We start from the raw sequence: 19,629 nt of genomic DNA on the forward strand, positions 1-19,629 counted from the left end.
GAGGACTGCATAGTGTTTTTTCTTAAACGACTTTTAAAAAGAGCCATTATGTTCAGATAACTAAACATATTGGAATTTTATCAGAAATATCAGATGGTCTCATGGTGAGGACCTGAAAAGCTTTCCTACGCTTTAAGTTCTTGTACTTGATGTTTTGGCAGCTATGCTATCATTGGGGAAAGGAAGGGAGCAGGCCCCATGGTTTTCAAATGTCTGCTGGAGTATGTTTCCAGTAAAGTTATTGACCATGATTGTGAACTAAGTTTGTGCTTGTTCTGCTATGCTACATTTTAAAAATCATCTTTAGGTGACTAGTCTTGAATTAGAAGATCTTTAAGGAGAAAGGAGCAGAGTACCTAATGTATTTTGTTTCACTGATTGTGTTTAGTAAAGCTGACTTAAAGATACATCATATTACTGTTTTTCATATCTGTGAACCTATTTTATTTTCATGTGGTCAATTAAATGGTAATTTCTCAGAATTCGTTATTCTTGTTTTCATAAATTTGAATAGCACCTGTAAAATTCAGTTTTCTTAGGAAGTTTTAAAATGATTTTTAAGAGCATTTTACCGCTTTGACTGCTTAAACAATAATGCATCTGTAGTAATCCTGAGTTAATTTGGGAGTAGGAGAGCAGTCTTGGTGAAATGTTGAGAAAGATTTGAATTCTAGAATAGTTTTTGGTAATTCTATGTTAATACATAAAATCTGGACTTGTGATTAAAATGAAGTGTGTTGCCTAGTGGAAGTCCTTAGGAGAGCTACACTTCTCAATTAGACAAGAATGATTATAATTGAAATATCAATTGTTTGTCAGGGATTACGTGAAGATGTTAAAACCATTCTTTAAGCAGCACGTTATTTTATCTTTGATTTTGCTGAGTAAAATGCCTTTTCCATATACAGTGCGTTCAGCCTCCTCAAATTAGTGGTCCAAATTTATTTACTCACATATATTAATACTTTTGGGGCTGAAAGCCTTAAACATTCTTGAGCTTCTGTCTCAGTAGTTAATATTGCTCATAACTAAGCAACCCTGAGCAGAAGGTTGCTTTATGCTGCTGAATGTCAATGAGCTTTGTGCTCTCCTGAACTTAATGTTGACTATGGAAGTTTGGTAAACTTTAGGAAAAATTTGTTGCAGTTTTAAAACTAAGTGTTTAGAACCTTGCTTGTGTGAAAAACAAGTGGTGTGGGACTTTTTCCCCCCTCCCATCACTAGGGATATCTTTATATCCCATGCAGTAGTGATTTTGTTTTATCTGTATACATATTTGACAGATTAGAAAGTATAAAGTTAGAATTATCTTGCCTAAATTCTGGAATCTGAAAATGTACACTGAGGCACTTCGTTTTCTAAATGAAATCTGGAGTTTAGAGACTTTGAAACTTCTGTTTTCTAGTCAAATATCTGGCTGAGTTAGCTAAATTAAAACAGTATTCTGAATATCGGCATTAGTTTTCGTGTGTTTATGTTTTTATTTTAGAAAAATCTAATTTGGAGTTAAATTCAAATCTTTTTTATTTGGAAGAGATCTAATTTTGTATTTGCATACCAGCAGGGGGCATTCTAATCTAGACACAGCATTTAAATGATTTTTTTTCCTTAAAAATACTTGTTTTGTTATATTTTTTCTATCAGTCAGTAGCATTCTATCATTTTAGAAACTTCAGATTTCAGAGGGAAACATGAACATCGAATCTTCAATAATAATTTTCTACATGATAATTTTCAACCCCCTTACTGTTTTTTAAGAGAACTGCTGTGCTTGAAACAGAGGGTGAAAAAATTTTTTGGTCTTAAGTATCCAAAGACTTTGTATTTTTTAACATGAAAACAGAGTTACACTTTGATAAAATCATTTGAAGGAAGATAATTTTAGTTTAATATAATAAAAATACAGACTACATTTACCTGATAAGAAAATTTCCCCTCTTTTTTCTTTAATCATTCTGATTTTTGAGTAAGAGATAATTTGTTGATACCTTCTGATTGGGTCGTGCCTTGGACAGGCTGCCAGATCATTTAACATACTTCTGAATTTAACCGAATTAATGCTTTAGTAAAAGTTAAATTGTTCTCTCCCCATGCCCCCTCTTTTTAAGTCCCTTTGCCATTGCTGTAGAGCCTCCGCCTAACCTTTCTTTCTCTGTCTCCCAACACTCTGAGTATTTATTGAGTCCTCTCTTTAAAACGTAGAGATGAATGCAGATGCATTGGAAATTATTTTCTGTGGTAGGAAAATTTTTGAAGACGCTCTAAGTTATTTGGGTTACCTACTTCTTAAATATCTGTGTTGATACTGTAAAGGTGTTTGTTCTCATTAGGCACAATGAAGCAAATCTTCCATATAATCACATTAGTGATACGTGACATTAAAGCCTAATTGGCTTATTTAAAATATCTAGCCCATCAATTTCTTTTAGATTGTAAAAATTTAAAAGGTTATGAGTGCAGTTAAATATTCCTTGGTGAATAATTTTAATTTCAGTACAATTTGTTGAGAATTTAATTAGGACTTTTGACTAGAAGAAAAGAGTGTGGAGTGCCAATAAATAGTTGTCTAGTTGAGTACAGAAATCAAAATTCCTTCAATGGTTTTGGAAATCCCAATGAAGTTTATAACTTAGTTTTGATTTACCAAATTCAAAGTAAACGTCATAGAACTAATAAGATTATGATAAATACTTAAATGTTTCAGTGTGTATTTGTTTTGTTTTTACACTCAGCCTTATATTTTGTAGGAAATTGATGAAGCCTGTAAGAGAATAAAGCGCGAGGTAGATGATTTGGGCCCTGAAGTTGGTGACATTAAAATCATTCCATTATACTCTACACTTCCGCCTCAGCAGCAACAACGCATTTTTGAGCCTCCGCCTCCAAAAAAGCAGAATGGAGCGATTGGAAGAAAGGTTAGCATTGAAATATTCTCTATAAATGTTTCATTAACACAGAACTTTGAGATATGAAACTGTTGAATTTTTAAGTACTAAGTTATGGGTGGTGGTGATCTGAGTTGCGCACTACAAAACAATCTGTATTTCAAAAGTAAATAGAAAAAAAGTGTATTTTGGTGGAATTTTATCTTTTGACCTTAGAGTAGTAAGAGCATGTACTGTTTCCATCCCCCACAGGAAACGCCTCCTTAGTAAATGGGTGCTTGGTTAGGGTGGGTTAAGAAAAGCAAGAGATGATCAAGTGTTGTCTTTCCATTAAGTCACTTGGCAAAAGCTAAGCACTTTTTTCTTCAGTGCCTTGGCTTCTGCCTAGAATCTTCTTAAAGACCTAACCAATTGTCATGTCTATAGGTATGAAATACTAACTGCGCAGATTTCTGATAATAGCGTTCATTGTGCTGCATTGATGTGGGTTTCTTTAGGGCAGGAATGCCAGATTCTCTTAGTATGCATGTCTGCCTGGCATAGGAAGGGGCAAGGGTTTTTCTAAACCTGTTTCTGGGCTCTTTCTTGGGAGGGGAAGGGGATCTGAGTTGAAGTTTGGAACAGCTACGCTTTTATTTTATTTTGAGAGCTGGAGGTTCTAGTAGGTTCTTCAAAAATAAAATTATATTGATGAAAATGTTTGAAAAACATTAGTGGAATTAGTCATTTATTAGGTTAAATAACTGCTGAATATGAATTTTGGTAAGATTCTTAAGGTTTTTTTTTTGCTTTGTTTTGTTTTTTAAGTGAATATTATTTACGTCATCACTTTGGGGGATTATTATCAAGGATTAAGTTTTGTGTACACAAACTACTAATGTATCTAGAATAAACTAGTCCCTCATGGTAACTGCTATAAATTCCTTGAGTATATTCCTGTAGAAAAAATTTTTGAAATATTACTTAGGTATGATTTATTTGTCAGTTAGATTTGGAAGTGATTGCTTTCTAATTTCTATATTCAGGACTACCAGATTCCCACAACTTTTTCTGCTGTTTATTTCAGTCTTTTTGCTAATGTTTATCATTACTGAAGAGTTACACATTATAAAGATACTTAAATATATCAGGGCTACTAATATCTTTATATGGCTGTGTAAGTTAAATGAACTAAATACATTTTTCAAATTGAAGGTAACCTACCAAAAGGATATACAACACCAGCCTAGTGGAATGTAAATTAACAAGCGATTGATGGGGGGGGGGGGAAATCTCAGCTTCTGAAATTTTCATAGATCGGCTGGAGTCGTGAATATGACTTTTAAAGAAACCGTGTGATCATAGCTTAATTATGTTGAACTTTCCAATTACTTTTGTCATAGTGTTGTCTGTAAAACACGTTAAAACCTTTTTTCCATTTAAAATTTTTACATCTTAAAATGTTAACATTTTATTTTATGTGCATACTCAGCTTTGGGGAAAACTTGAAGTTTTAAGTAATAGCTTTAGTATGTAATTTTGAAGTTGAAATTTTTGACTGAAAAGTGCTTATTCTCTTTGGAATTTTTAGCTTAATTCTGTATCAGTGGATGAATAAATAAAGTAGCTGTTTTCTTAAACATTTTTATAATAATAAACTGCAGGCAGATAATTTTTAATTTTTCTTAAAATCATGTACACTCTGTATATCTGCATTTAAGATTAGATTTTTTTTTTTTAACCACTGAGCAAGATTTGCCGTATTTGTGTATCTTTTCATATAGCTCTTTTCATACCGTTTTTAGGTTACTTTGAGGAGTATGGGCCTGAGCTTATTGAAATGTATTTCACAAATCTGAGTTCTTTACTCTGTTAATTATAATTTTATTGGAAATTTAGTTTCAGTCTGGTATAAGTCTAGTACATGATATATTTTGTAGGATCTACAACTCAAGCGCATGAATTAGAATTTAACTGTATTACCTTTTGTGTTCTTGTAAATCCCGAGGATACTGAGGAGAATTTTGTCTCACTGAAAAGAGTGATTTAGCAGTAGTTGGATATATGTGTGTTGATGGCCACAGATGATGAGGGGACCACTGGCGTCCCCAGTGGGTGGGCTTACTTTGGGATCCCATTGTGGGCTTTCAGTTCAGAGTCAAACCAGGGGACATAGTGCTGCTTCATCTACTGGTGGTATTTCATTCAGCTAAAACAATAGGATCTCTTGGTGGGGAGTCATGTTCTCTTGGCATGAATGAGCTTCATCTTAGACGCTGAGAACACTGTCAAACACGCAGATGTGTACAAGCACCCATTCCCCCGCTTGCGCCCCCCGCCCCCAACCATGATCCCAGGAGAGGGAGGGAGGACTTTTGGCCTTTGGATTGTCAGTCTCATGTGGGGCATGTTTAAGGAAAAATGAGCAGTTACAGAGGAGGATTCACTCATCTAGTCATGTTTTTGGTGCTGGGTGGGGAAACTGCCTGGAAGAAGGTGGGAATGTCAGCTGAGAACCAGAGTGAGCAGAAAATTATTCTGTCCAGGCACCAACTGGCGCAGGAAGAGCAGGTGACTGGCAGACCCATGGCTCTGGCTGGGTTAGACAGCTGTCTGAAGGTTTGTTGGGACTGTGGGGAAGGAGGATGGGGAGGAATTAAGATGCACACAGGTTATGTGAGGGAAAGTGGCTGCATACTGGAGCAGGAAGAACTGGCAGTTGGTTGCTGTTTTCCTATTGTCTTTAAAAAGAAATGTCACAACTTTGATAATATCCTTCTTATAAAATAAAGGACTAGAGGCCAAGGCTTCCTTCACTTTTATTCACAAGTGTGAATTCACTGTCAGTGACTGATATTCACAACTGATTTAAAAGTACGACGGAATATTTAGGGATGTATGGTCTGCTTCCAGTTGTGTAAAACCAAATATGATTTGATTGATTTCTTTGTTAAATTTGTTCTACTAGAAGGATAATAGCATAAAGTAGAATGTAAGAAGTTAAAATGTTTGGAACAAAGAGAATATTTAATAGGTGTTAAAAAATTCTGCCAGAATAAGTATAATTCTGTATATTTGGACACCTTTTGTGAGGTAGTACCTTATTTGTTATCTTACCGATTGTATTAATTTATGTAAAATAGAGTTTATAATGTGATTGAGGTAAAACCTACAAAGCAGCCTTTTAGTATTAAAGTTTTAAAATGTATACTATATTAAAGGTAAAGTTTTATAGGTATTGGGGACTTCACTAGCATTCCTTTTACAGATAGTTACTGAATTCCTTTTATGTGAGCTTCTAATACAGCACTGCTGGTGAACTGTTTAAAAATTTTTAATGATCGAGAAAGGTTGGGAATGCATGTATTTTTGTGAGGGTAGATCATTTTACTTGTTTTGATCATGCTTGACATTTATTCAGATATTTGAGGTTAAGTTCAAGCTACAGTTTTGTATAAACATTAAAGTTTACTCATCAGTAAATTACTTATGTACATCTTTTGAGTATGTCTTACAATTGCTATTTAATAGATTTGGTGTTATTAAAACCTAGTAACTATTCTTTGATTTTGTTTAGTTTTTATTAATTTTGTCCATACAGATTGCTGATTTTTCTGTGGCTTATCTTACAGTTTACTAATTAACATGGCTCAAAGCATACACTGCTCAATAAAAAAGAGAAATGGCCCTTGTGGAGGTGGTTCTATAGTTTTAAAGAGAGGCTTAATGATCCACTATCTGAAGATAACTTAGTGTGGTACTGCTGGGAGGTGGACAAATAAAGAAGTTAATGTCCTTACTGAATTGGTGACCCCCACAGAGTTCCCTGGGGACTAAAAACCAAACTAGTTGAACCTAAATGCATTATTGTGTCCAAATAGAATTCAAGTAGAGCAACTCAACTCTCAGTTCTACTGCTTTGAAGTGGAATTATTGAAATAAATCAAAGTAGATTTCATTGCAAGGCATGTTATTGAGGGGGAAGGGGGATAAATCGAGATAAAGTTTAATCTTAACACACTTAACATAAACACATAAAATGTGTCAAACTTTTTCCCACAGGGTCTATTCTATATTTAGGGGTTATTTACCTGAAATAATTGCTTGGTCAATGAGGTTTGAACACTTTTTAAGGCTCTTTGAACACTTACTGCCATGTTACAGTCTAGAAATCTTATACCATCTATATATATTTCCCCTGGTCATATGTAGGTCCCTTGACAAATTCAGGATCACTTTGTGTTCTGACCAGTTCCTAATTAGATAATGTGCCACTTAACATCTAGAACATACTTATGGCTTGCCTTACTCTGTTGGTAAGTTTTCAAAGGAACTAGAAGACTTTTACATCTCATTTATTTGTTCTTGTGTATTATGTATTTGTGTTTTCTTTAGACCTAGCTAGTATTACTTCTCCAGCTCTAGTAATAGAGTCATTGGCAGAAGCACCATGAAAGTCATACAGTTACATGAGTTTTTCTGTTTTTTGGTCCACAAACCTACTTCCCATGGTTTCAGAACCCTGCCCTTTTTCTCAAAGATACTTTAATACCTGCTAAATCAGTATGGTAAATAAGTTGTACTCAGAAAAAATTTTATTACGTTAAAGCTTTTCTAACCAATTTAAGCCTTTGGGAAAAAAGCTTGAAAGTAGTCCTACTTATCTAAGGTCTTTTTTAACACTACTGTTTTAGAGTTTGATAGTGACATGGGGTTTGCCAGGTTGGCATAATCCTGTTAAACACTTGTGGAATCACAAATCCACACGTCCTGGTAAGTATTCTATAGTTTGTCACACACATACCATACCCAAAGACGCATGACCACTGAATAAAAGTATTTTGTAAAGAAAAATGATTTTCAAATAACCGTAAAGAACCAGTTGAATCAATAAATTTTTATCATATTAATTGTATTATGTTCTACAATAAACATGTGAAATGTATTTTTTAAAAATTTCCTCCCTGGCTTTAAGTATATATCCAGAACTGTAACAGTTTCACCCCAGAATTCCAGAAAACCATAAGACCTCTTATATAATCAGGAGCATGTAGCTGGTTCTGTAATAGGTTTATAAGGACTTTCTACATTTATTACCTATTTTTATTTGTTAATAGCTTTGGCTTAGCTAGATTAATATGCAGAAGTTATAAAAGGAAATTGAGGTTTGGGAGTCTTAAAACCTTTCTGCTATAACTTAGCTACCTAGGTTTGCTTCCCGGCTCTGCCACCTACTCCTAAATTCATTGCTCCTTCCAGCACAACACACTTGACTTTGTAGAAGAATATTAAACTCAGGATATTTATTCAAATTCACCTGTCAACCTTATATGCCTTGTTTATGTTTGCTTTGGTTTTAATTATTGAACCGTGTGCGTGTTGTCTAAATCTACTGAAAAATATATTTCAGTAACATCAAACGGCCCATGTTTCTTACCCATTTGCTAGTCTGCAGTCTTTGCAACTGCCCAGTACAAAAAAAGAAGGATTCTGGTTTTATATGTGAATGATTCTAAAATATTACCCCATCAGTGGCTCTCTAGTAAGTTTTGGCAGTGTAAGTCCTTTTTGTTTCTTAGATGTGCCTATGGGCATTTTTGCTTACATGCCCTAGTTTAAGCGCAACCTTCTATTGCTAGTGTTCTACCCTTCTTTATCGTGGGAGATCCCACCTTACCGTTGCCAACTCACTTAAGTGCCGTTTTCTCGGTAAATTTCCTTGGTCTTTGCTGTGGAAATAAACCCTTCTTAAGTCTCAGAGTGAGTCTTTGGTGTCATTTACACTGTCCATGTCTGAGCTTCCTTTACAAACTGTGAGTACGCCCTGTATCTGACTCATCTTCTATGTCATTTGCTTGCATATACAGGCATTTTCAACTAATGGCAGTTTTCTGTTTCTTAAAATCAGATGTTTGGAGGAAAAAATACTAATGAGTATCCCATTTTCTTAACCGTTTAAAAAGAAAAATTATGGGCGCGCCTGGATGGCTCAGTGGGTTGAGCCGCTGCCTTCGGCTCGGGTCATGATCTCAGGGTCCTGGGATCGAGTTCCGCATCGGGCTCTCTGCTCAGCAGGGAGCCTGCTTCCTCCTCTCTCTCTGCCTGCCTCTCTGCCTACTTGTGACCTCTCTCTGTCAAATAAATAAAATCTTAAAAAATAAAAAAGAAAAAGAAAAAGAAAAATTATGTGACATGTTATTCTCAAACCCCAACCAGTTTCCTAAAATAGATCTAAAGTACATCGTACACTTAACATACACACAACGATCATAATAATATGTAAATGCTATAAACTTTTTCCCTTGACAGTAAAAGGTTCAAGTGATTAACACTCGGTTTGTATGCCATGACATCTTTGAGACCGTACACTTGCTAAAACATCTGCATTCGATTCTGATGATCTGCCAGTTCTTGGATTATAACTTGAGATTTTCTCCCCCCGTTGCCTCCTGTGCCATTTTGTTTAAAATGTTGATTTTTTTTTTTTTTTAAAGATTTTATTTGACAGAGAGAGAGAGATCACAAGTAGGCAGAGACAGGCAGAGAGAGGTGGGGGAAGCAGGCTTCCTGCTGAGCAGAGAGCCCGATGCGGGGCTCGATCCCAGGACCCTGGGATCATGACCTGAGCTGAAGGCAGAGGCTTAACCCATTGAGCCACCCAAGTGCCCCTAAAATGTTGAGTTTTGATGATGCAAAGTTCCTTTGTAAATATTTCCAGAAAATATTAGAAGATATACATGTTTTGTGGACTTTGGGTAATAACCAAAATAATGTTCTGTCGGAGAGACATTGTAAGTTGAGCTTATACGGTTTCATCATTTTTCTTTTGATGCTATCCTTACATTTATATAATCAAAACAATGTGATTGACTGATAACCTGGAGTAATATCTTTCTTTGAAAAACGAATTTGCTGTGATGGACTAAATGAAATTTTGATTTAAGATCTTAAATATTAATTTCTTCATATTGCATTGGCTATTGAGGATGAAACCTTATTTTTAAGTTTACTTACTGGGTCGAAATTCTTTAGTGCAACTTCATGGCTTACTGTTCTCTCAGTTTTACTTGATTTACTATATAATTTATATACTATTAATTTCTTAACAGGTAGTTGTGTCAACTAACATTGCAGAGACATCTTTGACAATAGATGGTGTGGTATTTGTGATTGATCCTGGATTTGCAAAACAAAAGGTACATACTTTAGTACTTTAGTTGTATTCTTTATTAAATTGGTGTTAGCTTAAGAGTTCTTACTGTCTACTCATTTAGTGAGTACAGTTTACTTTTTAGAATTATTTTTCTCTGGTCTTGTGTTTTATTTTCAGGTGTAGGTGATAATGAACCTTTTCTGTTATATGGCTCTCATGTATTAAGCCCACGCATAATGTTTAATCCTAGTGTTTTGTATTTTTTTTTCCTTGTTAAGGTTAATTTGGTTTTTGTTGGTGGTGGTGTTGGGTTTTTATTTCGTTGTTGTTTTTCTTTATTTCTCTGTAGCATTGGCAAGTATTTTGGTTTCTGCATTCATTTAAGAAGTATGGAGGTTGGGACGCCTGGGTGGCTCAGTGGGTTAGGCCTCTGCCTTCAGCTCAGGTCATGATCTCAATCTGGGTCCTGGGATCGAGCTCAACATCGGGCTTTCTGCTTGGCGGGGAGCCTGCTTCCTCCTCTCTCTCTGCTAGCCTCTCTGCCTACTTGTGATCTCTCCCCCTGTCAAATAAATAAAATCTTTAAAAAAAAAAGTATGGAGGTAGTAATTAGAGGGATAGGATTGTCTTTCCTGTAGATTGGTCACTTACCGAAGGATATCAGAGTTTCTTTTATGTGCCAGGCATAGTAACTGAAAAGCTGTTAATGTTAACCTCTAGTTGAACAGTGCTGAAGACCAAGCAGTTTGGTCAGAGGAAGTGACTGCTCAAGAAATACTGGGGATGTTCTGTAATTTACAGATCTTCTGTTACATTTGTTACATTTTGTAGGTGTAATTGAGAGAATTTGTTGCATGTAGTATTCGTGTTTCTGATGGAAAATTTTCTCTTTAAAGTGGCAGTGTGTAACTGAATTTTTTTGGACTAAGTTCAAAATACTTTTCTTGATGTTCACGCTGAACATCAAATGTTGAAATTGACAGATTCTTTTTAGGCAGAAGCCTTTAAAACTGTCTGCTCTATGAAAGCAAGGTAAAACTAGTAGAACTGAAAATATTTTCAATTAGGAAGAGTAAAAGTGTTAGAAGCTTTGTGTATAATAGGTAAGAGCCTTTCCATGTTAGCTTGAATCTTCAGAATGATGGAGTCAGAATATCTGAAAGTTAAGGCACAGGGTGACCAATTCTTGGTTTCTGTCTCTGATTTACAGCCTTCATCAGTACTACTTTATTTTAGATTAACTGTGGACTTTGTGTACTTCTGTTAGATTATAGTTTTGTGGTTAACTGGAGAAAAAATTCTTAACATTATTTTCATTCCAATAGGTATACAATCCTCGAATCAGGGTTGAGTCTCTCTTGGTAACAGCCATTAGTAAAGCTTCAGCTCAACAAAGAGCTGGTCGAGCTGGGCGTACCAGACCTGGGAAATGCTTCAGACTTTATACAGAGAAGGCTTATAAAACAGAAATGCAGGTAAGGGGTTTTGCTGTATCCTTCCTATTTGTGTGGAAGGTTAAGTTGAATTTGTTACCAGAAGAAAATTGTTCTATTTACTTCATCTTGCCTTTGGCACCATAAGCTCCTTACTTTTTCCCCTAGTGAGATTTATGTTGTAATCTACCAGTACAGCTCTCTGTTACAGTTCTAAGTTGAAGGAAACAGTGGCAGTAACACTTTCAACCCTGTAAAGATAGTTCACAGGAAATGTCTGATTTCTTTCTGGTATTTTTCTCATGTTGATTGGTGGTTTAGAAGTAATGCCAAAGTAAATAACTAAAGAGGCAGAGAACAGATATGTTTTGTTTTCTGGAGCAAGAGGATTAAGGCATGTTTAACAGAATAAACATTTCTTGTTTTTTTGCTAGGATAACACCTATCCTGAGATTTTGCGTTCTAATTTAGGATCAGTTGTGTTACAATTGAAGAAGCTTGGTATTGATGATTTGGTACATTTTGACTTTATGGATCCACCAGGTATGAATTCTCAAAGCCTATTTTAGCACACCTTTTACCAGAGTTCAGTGTCTCTGCATCTTACTCATTACACACATACCCCTTGTTTTTTTCTTCCAGTATCATCAAGACGTGTCTTATATGGTAGCATTAAAGCTAAAAGAGTGACAACTATCTGAGAAAGTTCTTTTTAATTTGTTTCTTTCTTTGGAATAACTAAATATCCTGGGAATTACTGACTGGGCAGGAAAATCAGAAATTTCTGCTTTTTTTGTGTTGGTGTTGTTTTTTTGTTTTTTAAATGTAGGAAAATGACAGTTTTAACTATGCAGGAAAATTTTGCAAGTTTATGTGATCCATTGTTTGCTAGATCTCTGTAACTGAATTTGATGACAGTTTGAGTTTTGAGTTTGGTCCACTGTAGAATGAAAAATGAGATGGCTTCTAATAGTTTGTACTTTATCACATTTTTGCTTATTAAAGCAGTTTGTCTAATAGATTGCCTTTTTCCCCAGCTCCTGAAACTCTGATGAGAGCCTTAGAACTTTTGAATTACCTGGCTGCTTTAAATGATGATGGAGATCTGACTGAATTGGGATCCATGATGGCAGAGTTTCCTCTAGATCCACAGCTCGCTAAAATGGTTATTGCAAGTTGTGACTACAACTGTTCTAATGAGGTCCTATCTATTACTGCTATGTTGTCAGGTAATAGAGGGAAAGGAACTAAAAAAAGCCCAGCTCTTCACAGTTTGGGTGGACTTCACATTTGGTTTTGTTTTTTAATATCTAGTATGATAGTGGATTTTATAGTTGGTTTCAAGGAACTCATTTTGTTTCCTAAATCTCTTGTAAAAAGATTTATAAAGACATAATATTTACAAAAGTAAAGTAATTGATTGTGCACAAAATCTAGTAGAAGCATTGGCTCTCTTGAGTGCGAATAAAAATTGCAATAAGAAAAGAACAAGTCTGAACACAATTGTAACGAGTTCTTTGGTAGGTTCATCAGTTTGGCGGTTTATTACTGAAAGCACAAGAAGAAATTCGTTCTAGTACTTGGCACTATTAAGTGAGCCTGGGACAAACCCAAACTATCATTTAAATTGAGCTTTTCCTACATACATAAATATGTTTTCTAGTGGCAGTCAAGCAAACATGAATTTCAAAGTTAGTATCAAATAAATAGAAATAGCTATGTGTAATTTTAGGCTTAAAATCAGATGAGAATTCTTTTACAATGGCAGAAAACACTTGATAAAAGAAATATACCTAATAGATAATATTGCTGATTTTGGAAATTGGAGCATTAAGCTGAACAAATCATGCTGTTTTTAGTTAACAATAAAGCGTAATCCACAAATGAATTATAACTTGGAAATTAGACTTTCCAAAAAGAAGAAATATGATTAACAACTTTACACTGATTCTTATAGCTAAAAATAGAAGACATTTCTTGTTTTTACTGATGATCAAAGTACTTGATACTACTAGTTCCACTACTGGGGAGGATGACTTCAGTTTCAGAGTGGTTTATTCGTCTTTATTATAACTTAATGCCTCAAATAATTCAAAATTAATTCAAAATTTATTTAGAATTAAAGGACAAATTGAAAAATTTCCTAAATACAAAATTTTGGCTTAGTTTAGATGTATGGTATGTTTTAATGGTGTGAATTTTTTATTTAAGAACTAGCTAAAAATGTTTTTTTGCAGAGTTATGACTGATCAGACTCAGAGCAGATGGGCAGGGCAGTATCGAATCATTTTAATAAAATTGTAGTTTAACTTGCGGAGGTGGTGGTAGGTTGTTGTCTGCCTTTCTTACGTGTTTTTGTTAGATGCTCCCAGTTGGTGTTTACCCAAGATTTTAGTTTGCAGAGAAAGTGTGGGGCAAGATTAACAGATTGTTTGTGTATTTATTTGTTTTCTGCTCAGTTTTTATTCTTCCTGTTTCTCTTATCAGGGATACTATATAATTACCATCATATGAGTTTAGATTACTAGCTCTTTAAAAAACTGGTCATTGTGACGCAGTTGAAATCTTCCAACTGTATCTCTTATTTGTAATAAGGAGCTCTGCACAACACAGGGGTCTATTAGCACATCAAGATTATGGACATTTATGTGTAGTGGTTATTAAGCATGGCATTTGTGGGGGGGAATGTTAAAGGGAGAGGAAGAAGTCATGGAACAAAAACAAGTTTGCTGAGTTTATACTGCTTTGTTTTCCATTTAAATAGTTTTTGAAATTTTCAGGTCCTTATACAAAATAGTACAATCATCAAGGGCCTTCTAGGGTACTGCTTATTCCCACTGTTAATTCTGGGAGCTAGTTCATATTTACTTTCACATCTTTGAGAGGTTTCTGTACTTCTATGAATTACCTTGCTTCAGTTACATTAAGCAAGACATTTAATTTATATTTATTGTGATCGTATGTCATTGTCTTTATTTGGCTTCTTTGGTATATTTTTAAAGGGGAAACTGTATGGGAAAGTAATTTGATACTGTATTTGATCTTGTTGTTGATTATTCCCATTATCTTCTATCTGGACTGATCATTTATACTTTTTTATATTGACAAGGTTTTAAGAGCTTTAAAAATGTGTTGACAAAGTCCCAAGCTGTTAAGTATTTTTACTTTCATACTGCTTTTATTACTATGGAATTGCTAAAGTGAATTAAGGAAAGTTGTATTTTAAAAATGTAGTGCACGCTTTGTAACAACTTAAAGTTTTATGTGAATTAACGTTGAGGCTCTAAACAAATACTGTAGTTACATATTTTGGTGACCCTTGAAATAATGACTGTTTCAGACTAATTGTCAACTTTTTAAATACTGAATTTTGCTTTTTATATTGAGGTTTTGATTCACATAACTTTTTTTTTAAAAAACTTGGGACGTCATTTTCTAATCTTTTTATTAAAATGCTGGAAAACTAGGCTGAATATCCGCAGCCTTTTTGAATTTTCTTAATTCAAAGGCGGTTTAACCTTCCACCACTACTGCTATCATCAAAACCCAAGATTTCATGATATTTTTTATGTTTACGTAATGCTTCTGCTCACCGGTGCTAATAGTGATACCCACCAGTTGGTAATAGCCATAGCACTAGGGAAAAAATTACAGTAGAAATGTGGCAATAGACTGGTTAGAAAGTTGTTTTTAGCCCTGCAGTGGGCAAATAGAGCTCATAACTTCCATAGCCATTCAATGGATTTAGTGGATGGCCTTTTGAAAAATTACATTTAGCTTAAAGGCTATTGACACCATAATTCTGGTTATTGGTAGAGCTATCGGCACTGGTTTTTGAAATAAGTCGAGCTTTCTATTTCTAGTATCTTGATGGCCTTCAGAATAGCTGTTTGATGCCTACTTTTAGATCTAGTTAAAATAATCAGGTACTCTGTAGCTTTGAAACCCTCTTGTCTTACAGATGTGGTTAGGTGTTGATGTACCAAATCAAGGTAGTAAACAGTCCAAGATGCAGTTGGAGGCCATCCTGCCCTGCCCTATGCTCTGTGAACTGACCTAGCTAGGCCTTGTTCCTCTATCTGTGAATGCGTGACTCATCGATATGGGCGTTTGTGTTGGGCCCATACCAACCTTGTTTAGTCCCACAGTGTTTTGTTCGCCCCACGGAGGCCAAGAAAGCCGCAGATGAAGCCAAGATGAGATTTGCCCACATAGATGGAGATCATCTGACACTGCTGAATGTCTACCATGCTTTTAAACAAAGTAAGTGTAAATTAGATTGAAGGCACTCTTTTGTCTAAATGTCACTTGCAGCATATAAGATGTTTCTTCATCTTACTTTCATTTATTATCTGTGACAACTTTACATTAGAAACCCAGAGGTACTTTAGAAAAAACTCCTGACTAGCATTGAAAATAGAAATTGTCTGTCATTTCCAAAGTTGTTTACTTATAATCAGGGGGAAAATACCTGTTACAAGAAATCTGGAAAATACAGAGCAATAAAAACAAAATACAAAATAGTATAATATTTACCACTGACCTATAATTTTTATGTACGTTTTTTTCCTATTTCTTCTCATTCATTGTATGTGAATAGTTTTGTATCATTTATAGAATCTTTATTGCTTAATAATTTTACTAATAAATAGCTCTTAAGTAAATATAAAACTAACAAAATAGAAAAAAGGGCTGCAGATGTGAATGACCATTCTCAGGTTATAAGTGGTCCATATACATGAGGAGAAAGATGAACTCTACTTGTAGTTCAAGAGCATTATTATTGAGAGGTACCATTTTCTCACCTATAAAACTGGCAAAGCTTATAGAAAAATAGTCCTGAGCTCTGTAGAAGTGGGTTTAGTGTAACAATTCTACACCAGAGGTGGAAATATAAATTGATGTGGTCTTTATGAAAAGCAGTAGATTTTATGTCACTGAGACCTGAAGAAATTCAGACCCTTTGACCCAGAAATAATCTATGAAATTATCTTTCAGTGTCCAGTGGACACAGATATAATTAAAAGATTTCATCCCAAAATTACATATGGTAGTAAAAAGGGTAGGGGGGGGGGAGCTGTCTTAATGCCCACCAATAAATAGGTGGTTCAGTGATTTATGCTATACTATTCTAAGCTTAGCTTTGCTTTTCTTCTCTCTTCTCTTCTTTTACATTTATTTGAAAGAGAAAGAAAGAGCACAGGACGGGAGCGGGAGGTAGGGAGAAGCAGACTCCCTGCTGAGCAGGGAGCCAGAATGAGGGGCCTGATCCCAGGATCCAGGGATCATGACCCGAGCTGAAGGCAGACAGTTAACTGACTGAGCCATCCAGGTGCCCTGTTCTAACTTTAAATGGTTTTCAGAGACTGTTTAGTGACATGAAAAACATTACATTTGTTTGAGAATAATGAAATACAGTGGCTCAAATTCAGGTTTTTCATGTCATTTTATTTGTAACTCATTTTTGTTATCTTCTAAAAATCTGTTTACACTCCTAAAATGGTCTGTTCATTTTGGCACATCTCTTTTGGGTGAGGCTAAATTTATTTATCTCAAGAGTCCAAAAATGCTGCAGAGCCAGTAAGTGGAACAAAGAGCATAGCTGCCAAAGTGCTGCACGTCTGTGTGTTACACATGACCTTCGCTATGAGTTGAATAGAATTGGCAAATAATCGGGTTAAAATAAAAAACGAAGGCCAGTACACAGTTGACTTCAGAACATTTATTTTATCCCTCTTGTGTCCAGTGTACTGATAATGCATAATGTTAAAGACTGTTCCTGATAGGTTAGGTCAATCCAAGAAATACACTATATTCCTGTGTGTATCAAACAGGTGGTGTCATCGTGGTTGGTGGTGGACTATGTGACCACCAGGCACAGAACCTGTTAACTGACGGGGAGGCTACAGAGGGGAAGGTCCTGAGAAGGAGCAGATTTATGTCCATCTTGGTTCTCAAAATCCTTTGATATCATTAAAATACTGTTTTAAGTGGAAATTAAAAGATTTCTAATGGAGCAGCATGGGTTTTTACCATGTATGCCTCACAAGACATTTTAATGTTCTTTTAAGTTAGGAGATTGTATTATTTTGTTATTTAAGTTCTCTTTAAATAATTATTAAAAGTTATTTAAGTTATATAAGCTCAGCAGTTGGTGTATTTAGATTTCATCAGTTGCTTTGAGAATGAAGTTTAGGTTTCATCGTATAGAACTGTGTATTTAGATTTTAAGTATGAATGTAACAATTCAGTTTTTGAAATTTGAGCAGTTTACTGTTTCACATGATAAAATTAGTAAATAATGCTTTTTTCTTTATGTACATATTGGTAGTTGGGAGCTTTCTATGAAAATATTGAACAGTAGATATCTATAAAAGCTTTATCCTACCGCTTCTTAGCAAGACTAGGAGAAGGAGTGTCATGAATTAGAGAGGTAGCATCCATTCTCTAGATGCTTGATCCTTGTCTACTACATGCTTCTCACTGCCATAGGAATGGTAAGCTGTTGGGTGTTTTTAGACCTTTTACTCCAAATACTTGTAATAAATAAGGTCAAAGGAAACAGAATGAACATGTGATAGAAGTGTCCCCAGTAGTCAAAGGATTTAGCCTTTAATTACTGCCTGTCATCTTTTCAAATAAAGGGAGCTGTTTTAAAAATAATACCAGACTCCTAGATCTCTACATAATATTTGAACATTTCATATCCCTTTATTGAATTTGAAGTGTTTTCACTAATGATTTTTAAATGATGCTATGTTATGTTCTTAATTGAAACGTTAAGTATAGCAACTGTGTTTCAGATACTGGTCGAGAGGAACTATCTTATCAGAGACAATGACAGTGGCTGATGACATAGAAAAGCTAAAATTCATCTTGATATACTATATGTTGAAATAATACTTTTAAAAAATAAATTTGGAGAAGAGAGCACACATGGGCATGCATGTGAGCAGAGGTGTGTAGAGGAGAGGGAGGTAGAGGGAGAGGAGAATCTTAAGCACACTCCACTGTGAGCTTGGAGCCCATTGTGGGGCTCCGTCTCAGGATCCTAAAATCAAGATCTGAGCTGGAAGTTGAGAATTGGATGTTTAACTGACTGAGCCACCCAGGTGTCTCTGAAATAACACTTTTGAGAAACAACTAGGTTTAAATTATCTTGGAACACCTTGATTTATCTGTCTGATTTCACTCTGAAATGATTTGACTTTAGATCTTAAAAGTAGTTTTGCTATATTGGTTAAGAAATTCATAGCTAGCATTATTTTAAAATATTTCCAACTTTGGATTTTATTTATCCCATTTATCAACTTATTTCTAACAAATTTAGAAAGTACTTGTAGTACTGCCAGATAGTGTTTATCTTGACCACTTAAAATTACCATTTTGTTACCCTAAAGAGTATTCTCTTTAGGGGATATGAGTTCTGAAATTTAGAATCTCAGAAAAGCTATACTTCAGATCAGGGTATGCTAATCAGCTGCCCTTTTCAAGGGCCCCCTTTCTTACTGTCTCAGTGTGGACATTTCCATTGCGTTTCAGCTCCATACATTGCACCAGCATAAGCAAGGATGTCTCATAAGCATACTTTTCTTCTCTTTGTGTTATCTCCTGAAGATACTTGGTTGGTGCTTTGTTTTAAATGTCAGTAAGTTCACATGGATACTTATTCTCATTCTACATGGGTTAATGACTTGAACACATCAGTTCTTTAATTTAAAAGATCCATTTTACTACCTCACCTTCCCACCCATCCTTTCTGAAATGTGGCTGATTTTGTAACAAGCAGACACTGATTAATATATGTTGTTCCTTTGAAAAGCAATTAAAATGTTGTATGTTACAATTGGTAGAATCCTAGAACTAAGGAGAAAAGAGTGTGCCAAAGATTAATATTTATTACAGAAGCTGCAGAAGGATGAACATAGTTCAGATTTTAAGATTCTCCCCCCCCCCCATTTCACAGTAACCCTCTTAGGTTTATTTATCAAAAGGCCTATGAAGTAAATGATGAAGTTTTCCATTGTGACTCTCCAGGACATAAAAATGTCACTGTATAATATTTTATATTATGCTGCAGTTTGAGCTCTTTGCTTAAATGAGCAAACAGTGGATTGGTTGGAAGCTTGTCAAGGATTCATCAGTAGAGAAATATCCCTTTGATAATAAATACGTGCAG

At 35.0% G+C, this 19,629-nt stretch overlaps 1 protein-coding gene across 1 annotated transcript in view; it reads left to right on the top strand.

The window, feature by feature from the left end:
- Nucleotides 1-19,629, top strand: part of DHX15 (DEAH-box helicase 15) — a 57,508-nt gene that overhangs the window by 32,694 nt on the left and 5,185 nt on the right. Inside the window, exons 6-11 of the mRNA XM_044225876.1 lie at nucleotides 2,748-2,915; nucleotides 9,974-10,060; nucleotides 11,343-11,492; nucleotides 11,885-11,993; nucleotides 12,488-12,679; nucleotides 15,591-15,713. Of these exons, the coding sequence (XP_044081811.1) occupies nucleotides 2,748-2,915; nucleotides 9,974-10,060; nucleotides 11,343-11,492; nucleotides 11,885-11,993; nucleotides 12,488-12,679; nucleotides 15,591-15,713 (829 nt within the window). The remainder of the gene's footprint in view (nucleotides 1-2,747; nucleotides 2,916-9,973; nucleotides 10,061-11,342; nucleotides 11,493-11,884; nucleotides 11,994-12,487; nucleotides 12,680-15,590; nucleotides 15,714-19,629) is intronic.

This window comes from Neovison vison, chromosome 11 (genome assembly GCF_020171115.1).
Source record: "Neovison vison isolate M4711 chromosome 11, ASM_NN_V1, whole genome shotgun sequence".
In the NCBI taxonomy this organism is placed as follows: Eukaryota; Metazoa; Chordata; class Mammalia; order Carnivora; family Mustelidae; genus Neogale; species Neogale vison.